The following is a 20,709-nucleotide window of genomic DNA, read 5'->3' as shown; positions in this document are numbered from 1 at the left end:
GAGGGAGAGAAAAAGGGAGAGAGCGAGAGGAGGGAGAGAGCACGAGAGCGAGGGCGAGAAGGAGGGAGAGAGCGAGGGAGAGAAGGAGGGAGAGAGGGAGAGAATGAGGGAGAGAGGGATAAAGCGAGGGAGAGAGCGAGAGAAGGAGGGAGAGAGGGATAAAGCGAGGGAGAGAGCGAGAGAAGGAGGGAGAGAGCGAGAGAAATCGGTAACTATAACACTGCTAGGGATGATAACTCCATATAACAGACGGTAACTATAACACTGCTAGGGATGATAACTCTATATAACAGACGGTAACTATAACACTGCTAGGGATGATAACTCTATATAACAGACGGTAACTATAACACTGCTAGGGATGATAACTCCATATAACAGACGGTAACTATAACACTGCTAGGGATGATAACTCTATATAACAGACGGTAACTATAACACTGCTAGGGATGATAACTCCATATAACAGACGGTAACTATAACACTGCTAGGGATGATAACTCTATATAACAGACGGTAACTATAACACTGCTAGGGATGATAACTCTATATAGGCTCCCGAGTGGTGCAGCGGTCTAAGGCACTGCATCTCAGTGCTAGAGGCATCACTACAGACCCCGGTTCGATTGCAGGCTGTATCACAACCGGCCGTGATTGGGAGTCCCATAAGGCGGCGCACAATTAGCCCAGCGTGGTCCGGGTTAGGGTTTGGCCGTCATTGGAAACAATAATTTCTTCTTAATTGACTTGCCTCGTTAAATAAAGGTTAAATCAAAAATAAATCAAAAGGAATTAAAAATGTGTTAACAGTAAGTAGCTTTAAGTAAACAGCCAATCGTCTACCAACCTTCTACAGAGCAGAGGCAGATAAAGCCCAACGTCTCTCAGAAGGGACAATGGGTTGAGCAGAAGTTTGTGTGTGTGTGTGTGGTGTGTGTGTGTGTGTGTGTGTGTAGTCCATTAGTATGAGTATTGTTGTTTTGATGGTTAGTTGCGAAGCTAAGTGCATGTATTGATTTGTGTGGTTATTGGCGTCCATTTTTCCACATCAATTTGCTGAAATTATGAGATGAGACATATTGTGTGTGTGTGTGTGTGTGTGTGTTACCTTCTTCAGGTCATCCTGTAGCATCTTGACCACGGCTTCCAGCTTGGTCACATTCCTCTCCAGACCTGCTGGACCCTCACTGGAGAGGCAGAGAGTTAAACATACATTTAAACACACAAACCTAATGTTTCACCTAACGTTTCACCTAACGCGTCACCTAACGCGTCACCTAACGCGTCACCTAACGCTTCACCTAACGCTTCACCTAACGCGTCACCTAACGCGTCACCTAACGCGTCACCTAACGCCTCACCTAACGTTTCACCTAACGCGTCACCTAACGCTTCACCTAACGCTTCACCTAACGTTTCACCTAACGTTTCACCTAACGCGTCACCTAACGCGTCAACTAACGCGTCACCTAACGCGTCACCTAACGCGTCACCTAACGCGTCACCTAACGCTTCACCTAACGCTTCACCTAACGTTTCACCTAACGCGTCACCTAACGCGTCACCTAACGCGTCACCTAACGCTTCACCTAACGTTTCACCTAACGTTTCACCTAACGTTTCACCTAACGCGTCACCTAACGCGTCACCTAACGCGTCACCTAACGCTTCACCTAACGCTTCACCTAACGCTTCACCTAACGTTTCACCTAACGCGTCACCTAACCTGTCACCTAACGCGTCACCTAACGCTTCACCTAACGTTTCACCTAACGTTTCACCTAACGCGTCACCTAACGCTTCACCTAACGCGTCACCTAACGCTTCACCTAACGCGTCACCTAACGCGTCACCTAACGCTTCACCTAACGCTTCACCTAACGCGTCACCTAACGCGTCACCTAACGCGTCACCTAACGCTTCACCTAACGATTCACCTAACGTTTCACCTAACGCGTCACCTAACCTGTCACCTAACGCGTCACCTAACGCTTCACCTAACGCGTCACCTAACGCTTCACCTAACGCGTCACCTAACCTGTCACCTAACGCGTCACCTAACGCGTCACCTAACGCGTCACCTAACGCGTCACCTAACGCGTCACCTAACGCTTCACCTAACGCTTCACCTAACGTTTCACCTAACGTTTCACCTAACGCTTCACCTAACGCTTCACCTAACGCTTCACCTAACGCTTCACCTAACAATTCACCTAACGCGTCACCTAACGCGTCACCTAACGCGTCACCTAACGCGTCACCTAACGCTTCACCTAACGCTTCACCTAACGTTTCACCTAACGTGTCACCTAACGTTTCACCTAACGTGTCACCTAACGTGTCACCTAACGTTTCACCTAACGTGTCACCTAACGTTTCACCTAACGTGTCACCTAACGTTTCACCTAACGCGTCACCTAACGCGTCACCTAACGCTTCACCTAACGTTTCACCTAACGTGTCACCTAACGTTTCACCTAACGTGTCACCTAACGTTTCACCTAACGTGTCACCTAACGTTTCACCTAACGTTTCACCTAACGTGTCACCTAACGTTTCACCTAACGTTTCACCTAACGTTTCACCTAACGCGTCACCTAACGTGTCACCTAACGCGTCACCTAACGCTTCACCTAAAGCGTCACCTAACGCGTCACCTATATTGGATATTTATTTAAAGAGATTGATGTGAAGCACTTACATATTCGTAACATATTAAATGTAGTTAGTCACAAGCGCGTGTGAAATGCTTACTGACAAACCTTTAACCAACAACACAGTTTTAATAAAAACAAGAGTTAAGAAAATATTTACTAAATAAACTAGAGTAAAACAAAAAAAATAACACAATAAAATAACAATAACGAGGATATATAGAGGGGGTACCGAGTCAATGTGGAGGCTATATACAGGGGGTACCGGTACCGAGTCAATGTGGAGGCTATATACAGGGGGTACCGGTACCGAGTCAATGTGGAGGCTATATACAGGGGGTACCGGTACCGAGTCAATGTGTGGGGTACAGGTTAGTCGAAGTAATTGAGGTAATTTGTACATGTAGGTCGGTGTAAAGTGACATTGCATTGATAATAAACAGCAAGTAGCAGCAGCGTAAAAAAAAAACGCGGAAGGGGGGGGTGGGGGTTAAATGCAAATCGTCTTGGTAGCCATCTGTTCAGGAGTCTTATGGTTTGGGGGTAGAAGCTGTTAAGAAGCCTTTTGGACCTAGACTTAGCATTCCGGTCCCGCGTGCCGTGCGGTAGCAGAGAAAACAGTCTGTAACTAGAGTGGCTGGATTCTTTGGCAATTTTTAGGGCCTTCCTCTGACACCGCCTGGTATAGAGCTCCTGGATGGTAGGAAGCTTGGCCCCAGTGATGTACTGGGCCGTACGCACTACCCTCTGTAGCGCCTTGCGGTCGGAGGCCGAGCAGTTGCCATACCAGGCGGTGATGCAACCGGTCAGTATGCTCTCGATGGTGCAGCTGTAGAACTTTTTGAGGATCTGAGCACACATACCAAATCTTTTCAGTCTCCTGAATAGACGTTGTCGTGTCCTCTTCAGAGGGGTTGGGTGAAATGCAGAAGACACACTTCAGTTGAATGCATTCAGTTGTACAACTGACTAGGTACCCCCCTTTCCCTTGCCCTCTTCACGACTGTCTTGGTGTGTTGGACCATGCTAGTTTGTTGGTGATGTGGACACCAAGGAACTTGAAGCTCTCAACCTGCTCCACTACAGGTTCCACAACCTGTTCCACAACCTGTTCCACTACAGGTTCCACAACCTTTTCCACTACAGGTTCCACAACCTGTTCTACTACAGGTTCCACAACCTGTTCTACTACAGGTTCCACAACCTGTTCCACTACAGGTTCCACAACCTGTTCCACTACAGGTTCCACAACCTGTTCCACTACAGGTTCCACAACCTGTTCCACTACAGGTTCCACAACCTGTTCCACTACAGGTTCCACAACCTGTTCCATAACAGGTTCCACAACCTGTTCCACAACCTGTTCCACTACAGGTTCCACAACCTGTTCCACTACAGGTTCCACAACCTGTTCCACTACAGGTTCCACAACCTGTTCCACTACAGGTTCCACAACCTGTTCCACTACAGGTTCCACAACCTGTTCCACTACAGGTTCCACAACCTGTTCTACTACTGTTCCACAACCTGTTCTACTACTGTTCCACAACCTGTTCTACTACTGTTCCACAACCTGTTCCACTACAGGTTCCCTGTTCCACTACAGGTTCCCTGTTCCACTACAGGTTCCCTGTTCCACTACAGGTTCCACAACCTGTTCCGCTGCAGGTTCCACAACCTGTTCCACTACAGGTTCTACTACTGTTCCACAACCTGTTCCACTACAGGTTCCACAACCTGTTCCACTACAGGTTCCACAACCTGTTCCACTACAGGTTCCACAACCTGTTCCACTACAGGTTCTACTACTGTTCAACAACCTGTTCTACTACTGTTCCACAACCCCGTCGATGAGAATGGGGGCGTGCTCGGTCCTCTTTTTCCTGTAGTCCACAATCATCTCCTTTGTCTTTGATCACATTGAGGGAGAGGTTGTTCTACTGGTACCACACTGCCAGGTCTCTGACCTCCTCCCTATAGGCTGTCTCAACATTGTTGGTGATCAGGCAATGATGGTGTTGGACTCGTGCACCCCTGAGGGGCCCACGTGTTGAGGACCAGCGTGGCAGATGTGTTGTTGCCTACCCTTACTACCTGGGGGTGGCCCGATCCAGTTGCAGAGGGAGGTGTTTAGTCCCAGGGTCCTTAGCTTAGTGATGAGCTTTGAGGGCAGGCTGGATGTCCAGGCTGTGTGGTGAGGGTTACCTCGATGAAGGTCTGGACAGAGGAGCAGGCTGGAGGTCCAGGCTGGGCTGTGACTGGTGAGGGCTGGAGGCTCCACTACCTCTGTGGTTAGAATCACTGAACACAAACCCTCTCTGGACTGGAGGGGGAGGGAAGGAGGGAGGCAGAGGGATAGGAGGAGGAAGAGAGAGGGAGAGAAGGATGGAATGAGGGGGAGGGAGGGAGGGAAGGAGACGGAAGGAAGGAAGGAAGGAAGGAAGGAAGGAAGGAAGGAAGGAAGGAAGGAGAGGGAGGGGGGGAAGGAGGGAAGGTAAGGAAGGGAGGGAAGGAGACGGAAGGAAGGAAGGAAGGAGAGGGAGGGAGGGAGGGAGGGAAGGAAGGAGAGGGAGGGAGGGAGGGAGGGAAGGTAAGGAAAGAGGGGGAGGAAGGAGGCGGAGGAAGGGGGGAGGAAAGGGGGGGAGGAAGGGAGGAAAGAGGGGGAGGAAGGAGGGGGAGGAAAGAGGGGGAGGAAGGAGGGGGAGGAAGGGGAAGGGAATGGGGGAGGAAGGGGGAGGGAAGGAGGTAGAGTAAATAAGAGGAAGAGAGAGATAGGATTGTCAGAGGAAAACGTGAGAGAGGAAGAGAAAGAGAATGTGATTAAAGATAAGGTTGAGACAAATTGTAGTAGTACCTGTTGTCAAGGGAGACACATCATTACTATGTAGTGTTCATAGTATACAGTCATTCCCTGTCTCTTCCTTTTGCAGGTATTGACCACATGCACCAGGTGAGTCCAGACACACACACCACACACACCACTCTTACTTTGCAGGTATTGACCACATGCACCAGGTGAGTCCAGACACACACACCACACACACCACTCTTACTTTGCAGGTATTGACCACATGCACCAGGTGAGTCCAGACACACACACACAACTCTTACTTTCGAAGGTATTGGCCACATCCACCAGGTGGGTCCAGTCCAGGGGGCTGTCCCTGCTCTCAGAAGGGGGGAGGGGCATCAGCTCCTGGGGAAGGGGGTGGCGCTGTCGCTCAACCATCTCAGCCAATGACGTGTCAGACGCAGACAGATCCCCTGTAATGAGAAGACAGGAGGACCGATTAGGACTGTGGACATTCCTAGAAGACAGACAGATCACTTGTAGAGGACAGGAGGACCGATTAGGACTGTGGACATTCCTAGAAGACAGACAGACAGATCACTTGTAGAGGACAGGAGGACCGATTAGGACTGTGGACATTCCTAGAAGACAGACAGACAGATCACTTGTAGAGGACAGGAGGACATTCCTAGAAGAAGACAGACTGAATTCCATCAGTTCTCATTGAAAAATAAACTACAGCAGACCATTGTTCTTGATAATAAATGTAATGAATCTTTTTACCAAAATGTAGATCAATACACTTTCTACCAGAAGAGGGAGAACAGCCTTTATCCCCCCCAGATCCACCTCATCACCAACGTGTTGAACTGTCTCAAGCTGTCTGTACCACATTCCCCAGCCCTGTGTCAATACGGCTCCTCTCACCGTGTAGTTTGATCCCCAGTTTGTACGAGGGTCGTCTGAGGGGCACCCCGCGGGTGGTGGGAGAGCGTGGCAACGTGGAGCAGCTGAATAACACGTCACTACCCAGGGTGGGGTCTGGTTCTAGGTCACCCAGCCTCAGAGAGGGGACACGCTGGCCCCGGTAGATACTCTCATCAGACAGGGTGCGGTGGAGAGACGGACGGGTAGGGGGCTGGCCTGAGGATGAGGACTGGAGGGGAGAGAGAGAGAGAGAGAGAGAGAGAGAGAGAGAGAGAGAGAGAGAGAGAGAGAGAGAGAGAGAGAGAGAGAGAGAGAGAGAGAGAGAGAGAGAGAGAGAGAGAGAGAAGAGAGAGAGAGAGAGAGAGAGAGAGAGAGAGAGAGAGAGAGAGAGAGAGAGAGAGAGAGAGAGAGAGAGAGAGAGAGAGAGAGAGAGAGAGAGAGAGAGAGAGAGAGAGAGAGAGAGAGAGAGAGAGTCATGACATGATGATTAAAGTTACGACATGATGGAGGATTTAAGTTACGACATGATGGAGGATTAAAGTTATGACATGATGGAGGATTAAAGTTATGACATGATGGAGGATTAAAGTTATGACATGATGGATGTGACGACCCTCCCATTCTGTCTACCGTTTTCTCTCTCTCCTTGCTCTTGTTTCCCTATTAGGATGCCGGTGGGCGGAGTTGGGAGGGTCGTCAGCTACATGGGGAACACCTGGGCCCACTCTCCCAGGATAAAATCACCACTTCCCCATTCATCAAGGAGACTCTCTCCATACAGACACTTTGATAGATTTTGTTGCGTTTGGTTGTGCTTTTTGGTTGTTTGTTTTAGCATCTTTCAACACCTTGCATTATCACATTCATCCATGCAAAACATTCACTTACACTACTGATTACTGATTACACACACCATTGTATATTATACATAGTTTCTTTATTTAAATAAATATATATTTTGTTACTTCTTATCTCCACGTGTCTCCCTTTTGTTACGGGCTTTGAGCCGGTTCGTGACAATGGAGGATTAAAGTTATGACATGATGGAGGATTAAAGTTATGACATGATGGAGGATTAAAGTTATGACATGATGGAGGATTAAAGTTATGACATGATGGAGGATTAAAGTTATGACATGATGGAGGATTAAAGTTATGACATGATGGAGGATTAAAGTTATGACATGATGGAGGATTAAAGTTATGACATGATGGAGGATTAACGTTATGCCATGATTAACGTTATGCCATGATGGAGGATTAAAGTCATGACATGATGGAGGATTAAAGTCATGACATGATGGAGGATTAAAGTTATGACATGATGGAGGATTAACGTTATGACATGATGGAGGATTAACGTTATGCCATGATGATTAACGTTATGCCATGATGATTAACGTTATGACATGATGGAGGATTAAAGTCATGACATGATGGAGGATTAAAGTCATGACATGATGGAGGATTAAAGTCATGACATGGAGGATTAAAGTTATGACATGAGGATTAAAGTTATGACATGAGGATTAAAGTTACGACATGAGGATTAAAGTCACGACATGAGGATTAAAGTCACGACATGATGATTAAAGTTACGACATGATGGAGGATTAAAGTTATGACATGGAGGATTAAAGTTATGATTAAAGTTACGACATGATGGAGGATTAAAGTTACGACATGATGGAGGATTAACGTTATGCCATGATTAACGTTATGCCATGATGGAGGATTAAAGTCATGACATGATGGAGGATTAAAGTCATGACATGATGGAGGATTAAAGTTATGACATGATGGAGGATTAACGTTATGACATGATGGAGGATTAACGTTATGCCATGATGATTAACGTTATGCCATGATGATTAACGTTATGACATGATGGAGGATTAAAGTCATGACATGATGGAGGATTAAAGTCATGACATGGAGGATTAAAGTTATGACATGAGGATTAAAGTTATGACATGAGGATTAAAGTTACGACATGAGGATTAAAGTCACGACATGAGGATTAAAGTCACGACATGATGATTAAAGTTACGACATGATGGAGGATTAAAGTTATGACATGGAGGATTAAAGTTATGACATGGAGGATTAAAGTCATGACATGATGGAGGATTAAAGTCATGACATGATGGAGGATTAAAGTCATGACATGATGGAGGATTAAATTCATGACATGATGGAGGATTAAAGTCATGACATGGAGGATTAAAGTCATGACATGATGGAAGATTAACGTTATGCCATGATGATTAACGTTATGACATGATGATTAAAGTCATGACATGGAGGATTAAAGTCATGACATGATGATTAAAGTCATGACATGAGGATTAAAGTTATGACATGATGGAGGATTAAAGTTACGACATGATGGAGGATTAAAGTTACGACATGGTGGAGGATTAAAGTTATGACATGAGGATTAAAGTTATGACATGAGGATTAAAGTTACGACATGAGGATTAAAGTTATGACATGAGGATTAAAGTTACGACATGAGGATTAAAGTCATGACATGAGGATTAAAGTCATGACATGATGATTAAAGTTACAACATGATGGAGGATTAAAGTTACGACATGATGGAGGATTAAAGTTATGACATGATGGATGATTAAATTTATGACATGATGGAGGATTAAAGTCATGACATGAGGATTAAAGTCATGACATGAGGATTAAAGTCATGACATGAGGATTAAAGTCATGACATGATGGAGGATTAAAGTCATGACATGATGGAGGATTAAAGTCATGACATGATGGAGGATTAAAGTTATGACAAGGAGGATTAAAGTTATGACATGGAGGATTAAAGTTATGCCATGATGATTAACGTTATGACATGATGATTAAAGTTATGACATGATGGAGGATTAAAGACAGGACATGATGATTAAAGTCATGACATGATGATTAAAGTCATGACATGATGATTAAAGTCATGACATGATGATTAAAGTCATGACATGGAGGATTAAAGTCATGACATGGAGGATTAAAGTCATGACATGATGAACGATTAAAGTCATGACATGAGGATTAAAGTTACGACATGATGGAGGATTAAAGTTACGACATGATGGAGGATTAAAGTTATGACATGATGGAGGATTAAAGTTATGACATGATGGAGGATTAAAGTTATGACATGATGGAGGATTAAAGTTATGACATGATGGAGGATTAAAGTCATGACATGATGGAGGATTAAAGTCATGACATGAGGATTAAAGTCATGACATGATGGAGGATTAAATTTATGACATGATGGAGGATTAAAGTTATGACATGATGGAGGATTAAAGTCATGACATGATGGAGGATTAAAGTCATGACATGAGGATTAAAGTCATGACATGATGGAGGATTAAAGTCATGACATGAGGATTAAAGTCATAACATGATGGAGGATTAAAGTTATGACATGATGGAGGATTAAAGTCATGACATGAGGATTAAAGTCATGACATGATGGAGGATTAAAGTCATGACATGATGGAGGATTAAAGTCATGACATGATGGACGATTAAAGTCACGACATGATGGACGATTAAAGTTATGACATGATGGAGGATTAAAGTTATGACATGGAGGATTAAAGTTATGACATGATGGAGGATTAAAGTTATGACATGATGGAGGATTAAAGTTATGACATGATGGATGATTAAAGTTATGACATGATGGAGGATTAAAGTCATGACATGATGGAGGATTAAAGTCATGACTAGAGGATTAAAGTCATGACATGATGGAGGATTAAAGTCATGACATGAGGATTAAAGTCATGACATGATGGAGGATTAAAGTCATGACATGATGGAGGATTAAAGTCATGACATGATGGACGATTAAAGTTATGACATGATGGAGGATTAAAGTTATGACATGATGGAGGATGACTAAAGTTATGACATGGAGGATTAAAGTTATGACATGATGGAGGATTAAAGTTATGACATGGAGGATTAAAGTTATGATATGATAGAGGATTTAAAGTCATGACATGATGGATTTAAAGTGCAATCTGTAACTTTAATTTGCAATCAAAAGTTGTAGCTCCGCTGTCTTTAAAAGTTTGAGTATGGTTGCAGTATGTTGGGGGGGAAGGAAAGATAATCCATTAAGGAATATTCAACCATAATGTTACAAACTAATATCCTGTACCTTGTCCTTGACCTTGTGTCGTCTGTGTTTGGGAGGGCTGTCTGGACTCAGTCTCTTCATATCGTCCTCCGCGGTGGTCTTAGCGTGGGCGAGGTGTGGCTGGAGGGCGTGATGGGGTCTGCTGTGACCCCCATCCTGACCCCCTCGTCCTCCGCCGCCACTCCCCTCTCCTCCACTTCCTCCCTCCCCTGGAGACTTCCTGGAGACACACAATAACAAGCAGGGGTCAGGGGTCAGATAATACAGCCATGCAAAAGACATAGCAATGTGACTGTCCAGTAACTTTGTTAGCTGTGATATTCAAGTGAAAGCCATTTAATCAAGTTATAGACACAAACCGGATCATACATAAAGCCCAATATCACGCAAATGAACTCACTAAAATTCACTGTATAATGTCAGTAGTTGTCTATATTAACTGTATAATATCAGTAGTTGTCTTATATTCACTGTATAATGTCAGTAGTTATCTATATTCACTGTATAATGTCAGTAGTTATCTATATTCACTGTATAATGTCACTAGTTGTCTTATATTCACTGTATAATGTAAGTAGTTGTCTATATATTTACTGTATAATGTCAGTAGTTGTCTATATTCACTGTATAATGTCAGTAGTTGTCTACATTCACTGTATAATGTCTATATTCACTGTATAATGTCAGTAGTTGTCTTATATTCACTGTATAATGTCAGTAGTTGTCTATATTCACTGTATAATGTCAGTAGTTGTCTATATTCACTGTATAATGTCAGTAGTTGTCTATATTCACTGTATAATGTCAGTAGTTGTCTTATATTCACTGTATAATGTCAGTAGTTGTCTATATTCACTGTATAATGTCAGTAGTTGTCTATATTCACTGTATAATGTCAGTAGTTGTCTATATTCACTGTATAATGTCAGTAGTTGTCTATATTCACTGTATAATGTCTATATTCACTGTATAATGTCAGTAGTTGTCTATATTCACTGTATAATGTCAGTAGTTTTCTATATTCACTGTATAATGTCAGTAGTTGTCTATATTCACTGTATAATGTAAGTAGTTGTCTATATTCACTGTATAATGTCAGTAGTTGTCTATATTCACTGTATAATGTCAGTAGTTGTTTATATTCACTGTATAATGTCAGTAGTTGTCTTATATTCACTGTATAATGTAAGTAGTTGTCTATATTCACTGTATAATGTCTATATTCACTGTATAATGTCAGTAGTTGTCTATATTCACTGTATAATGTCAGTAGTTGTCTATATTCACTGTATAATGTCAGTAGTTATCTATATTCACTGTATAATGTCACTAGTTGTCTATATTCACTGTATAATGTCAGTAGTTGTCTATATTCACTGTATAATGTCAGTAGGTGTCTATATTCACTGTATAATGTCAGTAGTTGTCTATATTCACTGTATAATGTCAGTAGTTGTCTATATTCACTGTATAATGTCAGTAGTTGTCTTATATTCACTGTAAAATGTCAGTAGTTGTCTTATATTCACTGTAAAATGTCAGTAGTTGTCTATATTCACTGTATAATGTCTATATTCACTGTATAATGTCAGTAATTGTCTATATTCACTGTATAATGTCAGTAGTTGTCTATATTCACTGTATAATGTCTATATTCACTGTATAATGTCAGTAGTTGTCTTATATTCACTGTATAATGTCAGTAGTTGTCTATATTCACTGTATAATGTCAGTAGTTGTCTATATTCACTGTATAATGTCAGTAGTTGTCTATATTCACTGTATAATGTCAGTAGTTGTCTATATTCACTGTATAATGTCAGTAGTTGTCTATATTCACTGTATAATGTCTATATTCACTGTATAATGTAAGTAGTTGTCTATATTCACTGTATAATGTCTATATTCACTGTATAATGTAAGTAGTTGTCTATATTAACTGTATAATGTCTATATTCACTGTATAATGTAAGTAGTTGTCTATATTCACTGTATAATGTCTATATTCACTGTATAACGTCAGTAGTTGTCTATATTCACTGTATAATGTCAGTAGTTGTCTTATATTCACTGTATAATGTCAGTAGTTGTCTATATTCACTGTATAATGTCAGTAGTTGTCTATATTCACTGTATAATGTCTATATTCACTGTATAATGTCAGTAGTTGTCTATATTCACTGTATAATGTCAGTAGTTGTCTATATTCACTGTATAATGTCTATATTCACTGTATAATGTCAGTAGTTGTCTTATATTCACTGTATAATGTCTATATTCACTGTATAATGTCAGTAGTTGTCTATATTCACTGTATAATGTCAGTAGTTGTCTATATTCACTGTATAATGTCAGTAGTTGTTTATATTCACTGTATAATGTCAGTAGTTGTCTATATTCACTGTATAATGTAAGTAGTTGTCTATATTCACTGTATAATGTCAGTAGTTGTCTATATTCACTGTATAATGTCAGTAGTTGTTTATATTCACTGTATAATGTCAGTAGTTGTCTTATATTCACTGTATAATGTAAGTAGTTGTCTATATTCACTGTATAATGTCTATATTCACTGTATAATGTCAGTAGTTGTCTATATTCACTGTATAATGTCAGTAGTTGTCTATATTCACTGTATAATGTCAGTAGTTATCTATATTCACTGTATAATGTCACTAGTTGTCTATATTCACTGTATAATGTCAGTAGTTGTCTATATTCACTGTATAATGTCAGTAGGTGTCTATATTCACTGTATAATGTCAGTAGTTGTCTATATTCACTGTATAATGTCAGTAGTTTTCTATATTCACTGTATAATGTCAGTAGTTGTCTATATTCACTGTATAATGTAAGTAGTTGTCTATATTCACTGTATAATGTCAGTAGTTGTCTATATTCACTGTATAATGTCAGTAGTTGTTTATATTCACTGTATAATGTCAGTAGTTGTTTATATTCACTGTATAATGTCAGTAGTTGTCTTATATTCACTGTATAATGTAAGTAGTTGTCTATATTCACTGTATAATGTCTATATTCACTGTATAATGTCAGTAGTTGTCTATATTCACTGTATAATGTCAGTAGTTGTCTATATTCACTGTATAATGTCAGTAGTTATCTATATTCACTGTATAATGTCACTAGTTGTCTATATTCACTGTATAATGTCAGTAGTTGTCTATATTCACTGTATAATGTCAGTAGGTGTCTATATTCACTGTATAATGTCAGTAGTTGTCTATATTCACTGTATAATGTCAGTAGTTGTCTATATTCACTGTATAATGTCAGTAGTTGTCTTATATTCACTGTAAAATGTCAGTAGTTGTCTTATATTCACTGTAAAATGTCAGTAGTTGTCTATATTCACTGTATAATGTCTATATTCACTGTATAATGTCAGTAATTGTCTATATTCACTGTATAATGTCAGTAGTTGTCTATATTCACTGTATAATGTCTATATTCACTGTATAATGTCAGTAGTTGTCTTATATTCACTGTATAATGTCAGTAGTTGTCTATATTCACTGTATAATGTCAGTAGTTGTCTATATTCACTGTATAATGTCAGTAGTTGTCTATATTCACTGTATAATGTCAGTAGTTGTCTATATTCACTGTATAATGTCAGTAGTTGTCTATATTCACTGTATAATGTCTATATTCACTGTATAATGTAAGTAGTTGTCTATATTCACTGTATAATGTCTATATTCACTGTATAATGTAAGTAGTTGTCTATATTCACTGTATAATGTCTATATTCACTGTATAATGTAAGTAGTTGTCTATATTCACTGTATAATGTCTATATTCACTGTATAACGTCAGTAGTTGTCTATATTCACTGTATAATGTCAGTAGTTGTCTTATATTCACTGTATAATGTCAGTAGTTGTCTATATTCACTGTATAATGTCAGTAGTTGTCTATATTCACTGTATAATGTCTATATTCACTGTATAATGTCAGTAGTTGTCTATATTCACTGTATAATGTCAGTAGTTGTCTATATTCACTGTATAATGTCTATATTCACTGTATAATGTCAGTAGTTGTCTTATATTCACTGTATAATGTCTATATTCACTGTATAATGTCAGTAGTTGTCTATATTCACTGTATAATGTCAGTAGTTGTCTATATTCACTGTATAATGTCAGTAGTTGTTTATATTCACTGTATAATGTCAGTAGTTTTCTATATTCACTGTATAATGTAAGTAGTTGTCTATATTCACTGTATAATGTCTATATTCACTGTATAATGTAAGTAGTTGTCTATATTCACTGTATAATGTCTATATTCACTGTATAACGTCAGTAGTTGTCTATATTCACTGTATAATGTCAGTAGTTGTCTTATATTCACTGTATAATGTCAGTAGTTGTCTATATTCACTGTATAATGTCAGTAGTTGTCTATATTCACTGTATAATGTCTATATTCACTGTATAATGTCAGTAGTTGTCTATATTCACTGTATAATGTCAGTAGTTGTCTATATTCACTGTATAATATCAGTAGTTGTTTATATTCACTGTATAATGTCAGTAGTTTTCTATATTCACTGTATAATGTAAGTAGTTGTCTATATTCACTGTATAATGTCTATATTCACTGTATAATGTAAGTAGTTGTCTATATTCACTGTATAATGTCTATATTCACTGTATAACGTCAGTAGTTGTCTATATTCACTGTATAATGTCAGTAGTTGTCTTATATTCACTGTATAATGTCAGTAGTTGTCTATATTCACTGTATAATGTCAGTAGTTGTCTATATTCACTGTATAATGTCTATATTCACTGTATAATGTCAGTAGTTGTCTATATTCACTGTATAATGTCAGTAGTTGTCTATATTCACTGTATAATGTCAGTAGTTGTCTATATTCACTGTATAATGTCAGTAGTTGTTTATATTCACTGTATAATGTCAGTAGTTGTCTATATTCACTGTATAATGTCAGTAGTTGTCTATATTCACTGTATAATGTCAGTAGTTGTCTATATTCACTGTATAATGTCAGTAGTTATCTATATTCACTGTATAATGTCAGTAGTTGTCTTATATTCACTGTATAATGTCAGTAGTTGTCTATATTCACTGTATAATGTCTATATTCACTGTATAATGTCAGTAGTTGTTTATATTCACTGTATAATGTCAGTAGTTGTCTATATTCACTGTATAATGTCATTAGTTGTCTATATTCACTGCATAATGTAAGTAGTGGTCTATATTCACTGTATAATGGCAGTAATTGTCTATATTCACTGTATAATGTCAGTAGTTGTCTTATATTCACTGTATGTAATATTCCATTTAGCCACAAGGTGGCGATAAAGTATTGAAAGAGGATCTATTCTAAGGTACAAGGCCACTTCCGCCTGGTCTTACTTGCGGTTGTCTCCGAAGTCGACAGAGTTGATGGTGGATCCTGGCTTCCTCCAGCCGATGAGGTACTTGGAGGTGGCTCCCTGACGGGGGTAGAAGGTCTTGGGGCCGGGAGAGACCGACGTCTGGGAGCAAGGGGAGGTGGCTGAGGAAGACGAGTCCTCACGGGGGGAGTGGCCTCTGGAACTGGAGAGGAGGACAGGGGGCGGGGCAGAAGGGAGAAAGAGGGAGGAGAGAGGAGGGGAGGAGGAGGACAGGGGGAGAGGAGAGAAAGGTCACTGCAGGGAGATTCAACTAGCGGCCATGGAGGGACAAAATACTATAATCTCTGGCATGGACATAATCTAGACTTTGAACTAATAACTATGAGTTAAAAACATAATCTAGACTTTGAGCTAAAAACTACGAGCTAAAAACCCATTTTTAGAAAGGCTGATCTGTAGATTCCTCAGTAGACTAGTAGAGATTACAGAGTGTTACATAGTCGTTTCCCTAACAACGTCAGAGCAGAGGATGACATGAATGGACTACTGGCGTTAAACAAACTCTATTTCTGGAACAGGAAGTGTGTGTGTTCTGCTACAGTATCAAAATATCAAACCAAGGCCACTGTATTGTGCTACCGTTGACACTGTTTCCCCCTTAGTGACAGACGATGCCGTTTCCCTGCGTGACAGACGATGCCGTTTCCCTTAGTGACAGACGATGCCGTTTCCCTGCGTGACAGACGATGCCGTTTCCCTTAGTGACAGACGATGCCGTTTCCCTGCGTGACAGACGATGCCGTTTCCCTGCGTGACAGACGATGCCGTTTCCCTTAGTGACAGACGACGCCGTTTCCCTTAGTGACAGACGACGCCGTTTCCCTTAGTGACAGACGACGCCGTTTCCCTTAGTGACAGACGACGCCGTTTCCCTTAGTGACAGACGACGCCGTTTCCCTTAGTGACAGACGACGCCGTTTCCCTTAGTGACAGACGACGCCGTTTCCCTTAGTGACAGACGACGCCGTTTCCCTTAGTGACAGACGACGCCGTTTCCCTTAGTGACAGACGACGCCGTTTCCCTTAGTGACAGACGACGCCGTTTCCCTGCGTGACAGACGACGCCGTTTCCCTGCGTGACAGACGACGCCGTTTCCCTTGGTGACAGACGACGCCGTTTCCCTTGGTGACAGACGACGCCGTTTCCCTTGGTGACAGACGACGCCGTTTCCCTTGGTGACAGACGACGCCGTTTCCCTTGGTGACAGACGACGCCGTTTCCCTTGGTGACAGACGACGCCGTTTCCCTTGGTGACAGACGACGCCGTTTCCCTTGGTGACAGACGACGCCGTTTCCCTTGGTGACAGACGACGCCGTTTCCCTTGGTGACAGACGACGCCGTTTCCCTTGGTGACAGACGACGCCGTTTCCCTTGGTGACAGACGACGCCGTTTCCCTTGGTGACAGACGACGCCGTTTCCCTTGGTGACAGACGACACCGTTTCCCTGCGTGACAGACGACACCGTTTCTCTGCGTGACAGACGACACCGTTTCCCTGCGTGACAGACGACACCGTTTCCCTGCGTGACAGACGACACCGTTTCCCTGCGTGACAGACGACGCCGTTTCCCTGCGTGACAGACGACGCCGTTTCCCTGCGTGACAGACGACGCCGTTTCCCTGCGTGACAGACGATGCCGTTTCCCTGCGTGACAGACGATGCCGTTTCCCTTGGTGACAGACGACGCCGTTTCCCTTGGTGACAGACGACACCGTTTCCCTTGGTGACAGACGACACCGTTTCCCTTGGTGACAGACGACGCCGTTTCCCTTGGTGACAGACGACACCGTTTCCCTGCGTGACAGACGACGCCGTTTCCCTGCGTGACAGACGATACTGTTTCCCTTAGTGACAGATGATAATGTTTCCCTGCGTGACAGACGATACTGTTTCCCTTAGTGACAGACGATACTGTTTCCCTGCGTGACAGACGACGCCGTTTCCCTGCGTGACAGACGATACTGTTTCCCTTAGTGACAGACGACACTGTTCATCCATTTCAGCTCTACTGCTTGACAGAAATAAATATCATTCAAGGTTCCCTAGAAAGAGAGGCGACGGACCTAGCTAATGTCACGGTCACATGACTCCATGGAGGTTGTGTGTGTCTACTGTGTGTGTGTGTCTGCTGTGTGTGTGTGTGTGTCTACTGTGTGTGTGTGTGTGTGTGTGTCTACGTCTACTGTGTGTGTGTGTGTCTACTGTGTGTGTTTATGTCTACTATGTGTGTTTATGTCTACTGTGTGTGTTTATGTCTACTGTGTGTGTTTATGTCTACTGTGTGTGTTTATGTCTACTGTGTGTGTTTATGTCTACTGTGTGTGTTTATGTCTACTGTGTGTGTTTATGTCTACTGTGTGTGTGTGTGTGTGTCTACTGTGCGTGTGTGTGTGTGTGTGTCTACTGTGCGTGTGTGTGTGTGTGTGTCAACTGTGCGTGTGTCTACTGTGCGTGTGTCTACTGTGCGTGTGTCTACTGTGTGTGTGTCTACTGTGTGTGTGTCTACTGTGTGTTTGCCTTGTCCAACCCACCCATCCATACCTGGAGTGCGATCCTGCATCACTCAGACTGTAGGAGCTGCCATCTCTAACCAGTAGGCGTGTAGGAGGAGTCCTAGCCTTCCCTTCTCCCCTCTCCCCTGGGGGTTGTGAGCTCTCTGCGGCTGGGGAGGACCTCTCCAGGACCCTCCTGCACCCCTCAGTGGGGCTATGCCAGGGGGACGGAGCTCTATCCCTCCCCTCTCTACCCCCAGGAGCCAAGAGGGAACTGGAACTCTCCTGGTGGGGGTGTGAGTGGCCCCCACCCCCTCCTCCATAGGATGAGGTGTCTATCCCGCTGTCGGCCGAGGCCCCCTGGAGGCACCCCCCTCCCAGGCCGTTGGGTTCAGAGTCAGGGGCCTCTCCTGGTCCCCCGGGGACCCCCAGGTCGAACCACTTGTCGGTGTCGCTGTGGCCCCCGCTCGAGGCCGTGCTGGACAGGGTGTTACTGCTGGAGTAGGGACCCTCAGGCTGGGAGGGTGAAGGACCCTCAGGCTGGTGGGGGGGGGGTTAGACAGGAGTCAGCTACAGCAGAGGGTTTTATACAACATAACGGAGTCATCTGAATAGTCTGAAAGACCTGGACAAGAGATCCTGTCTTCAGGTCAGTGCAGATGAAGTAGAGTTGATGAGGACAGAAAGTAATTTTTCTGACTATTGAGATGCACCCCAAATGGTTGGGTTAAGAAGTACTGTATGTTTGGTCCTCCACCCTGGTCCAGGTGAGGACAGGGGAGTGTGGTGCAGGGGGAAGCCTGACCTGGGAGCTCTTCTTGGGGGAGTGGTGGATGACCTGCTCCTGCCTCTGGATGCGTGGCGCGCCGGTGTACCCAGGACAAGACACAGGAGCTTCTAAAACACACACACACACACACACACACACACACACACACACACACACACACACACACACAATATTATCCCACAGGTTTCCGTACAGGGTCCTTAGAGCCATTCATCTTGAAAAACTAGCTACAATTTTTCCACAGCCATACGTACAGTGTGTGTGCCTGTCTGTGGTCGTCTACAGTTTGTGTGTGTGTGTGTGTGTGTGTGTGTGTGTGTGTGTGTGTGTGTGTGTGTGTGTGTGTGTGTGTGTTTAAATAAACAAGTCTATATAATGTAAATTGGCCAGGTGTTACACAACAGCCACACAGAAATAGACAGAACAGGCAATTAGTGAGCAACGAACCCAGGGGAGAGACACGGCTATGTGGGGTGGTTTGTGTGTGTGTGCAAGAGAAACAGAGAGGACTGTAGAGAGATGATGAAGAGTAGAAAACAGAGAGGACTGTAGAGATGATGAAGAGTAGAAAACAGAGAGGACTGTAGAGACGATGAAGAGTAGAAAACAGAGAGGACTGTAGAGAGATGATGAACAGTAGAAAACAGAGAGGACTGTAGAGATGATGAAGAGTAGAAAACAGAGAGGACTGTAGAGAGATGATGAAGAGTAGAAAACAGAGAGGACTGTAGAGATGATGAAGAGTAGAAAACAGAGAGGACTGTAGAGAGATGATGAAGAGTAGAAAACAGAGAGGACTGTAGAGATGATGAAGAGTAGAAAACAGAGAGGACTGTAGAGAGATGATGAAGAGTAGAAAACAGAGAGGACTGTAGAGAGATGACGAAGAGTAGAAAACAGAGAGGGACTGTAGAGAGATGATGAACAGTAGAAAACAGAGAGGACTGTAGAGAGATGATGAAGAACAGTAGAAAACAGAGAGGACTGTAGAGAGATGATGAACAGTAGAAAACAGAGAGGACTGTAGAGAGATGATGAAGAACAGTAGAAAACAGAGAGGACTGTAGAGAGATGATGATGAAGAGTAGAAAACAGAGAGGACTGTAGAGAGATGATGAACAGTAGAAAACAGAGAGGACTGTAGAGAGATGATGAAGAACAGTAGAAAACAGAGAGGACTGTAGAGAGATGATGAACAGTAGAGAACAGAGAGGACTGTAGAGAGATGATGAAGAACAGTAGAAAACAGAGAGGACTGTAGAGAGATGATGAAGAGTAGAACACAGAGAGGACTGTAGAGAGATGATGATGAAGAGTAGAAAACAGAGAGGACTGTAGAGAGATGATGAAGAACAGTAGAAAACAGAGAGGACTGTAGAGAGATGATGAACAGTAGAAAACAGAGAGGACTGTAGAGAGATGATGAAC

The 20,709-nt window shown here is 42.5% G+C and overlaps 1 protein-coding gene across 6 annotated transcripts in view; it reads right to left on the bottom strand.

Annotated features, from left to right (window-relative positions):
- Nucleotides 1–20,709, bottom strand: part of LOC129825522 (signal-induced proliferation-associated 1-like protein 1) — a 224,658-nt gene that overhangs the window by 3,015 nt on the left and 200,934 nt on the right. For all 6 annotated transcript variants that reach the window (XR_008754897.1, XR_008754900.1, XR_008754896.1 and 3 more), the window contains exons 18-25: nt 19,297–19,388; nt 18,541–19,031; nt 15,956–16,138; nt 10,562–10,760; nt 6,373–6,601; nt 5,766–5,918; nt 4,860–4,977; nt 1,109–1,187 (exon numbers count right to left, since the gene is read on the bottom strand). Coding sequence is in view for 1 of the 6 variants with exons in the window: in XM_055885681.1 (XP_055741656.1) it covers nt 1,109–1,187; nt 4,860–4,977; nt 5,766–5,918; nt 6,373–6,601; nt 10,562–10,760; nt 15,956–16,138; nt 18,541–19,031; nt 19,297–19,388 (1,544 nt within the window). In the remaining 5 variants the exon portion in view is untranslated. The remainder of the gene's footprint in view (nt 1–1,108; nt 1,188–4,859; nt 4,978–5,765; nt 5,919–6,372; nt 6,602–10,561; nt 10,761–15,955; nt 16,139–18,540; nt 19,032–19,296; nt 19,389–20,709) is intronic.

This window comes from Salvelinus fontinalis, chromosome 27, assembly GCF_029448725.1.
Source record: "Salvelinus fontinalis isolate EN_2023a chromosome 27, ASM2944872v1, whole genome shotgun sequence".
NCBI classification, from domain to species: Eukaryota; Metazoa; Chordata; class Actinopteri; order Salmoniformes; family Salmonidae; genus Salvelinus; species Salvelinus fontinalis.
This window is presented reverse-complemented; position numbering and strand designations above follow the sequence as displayed.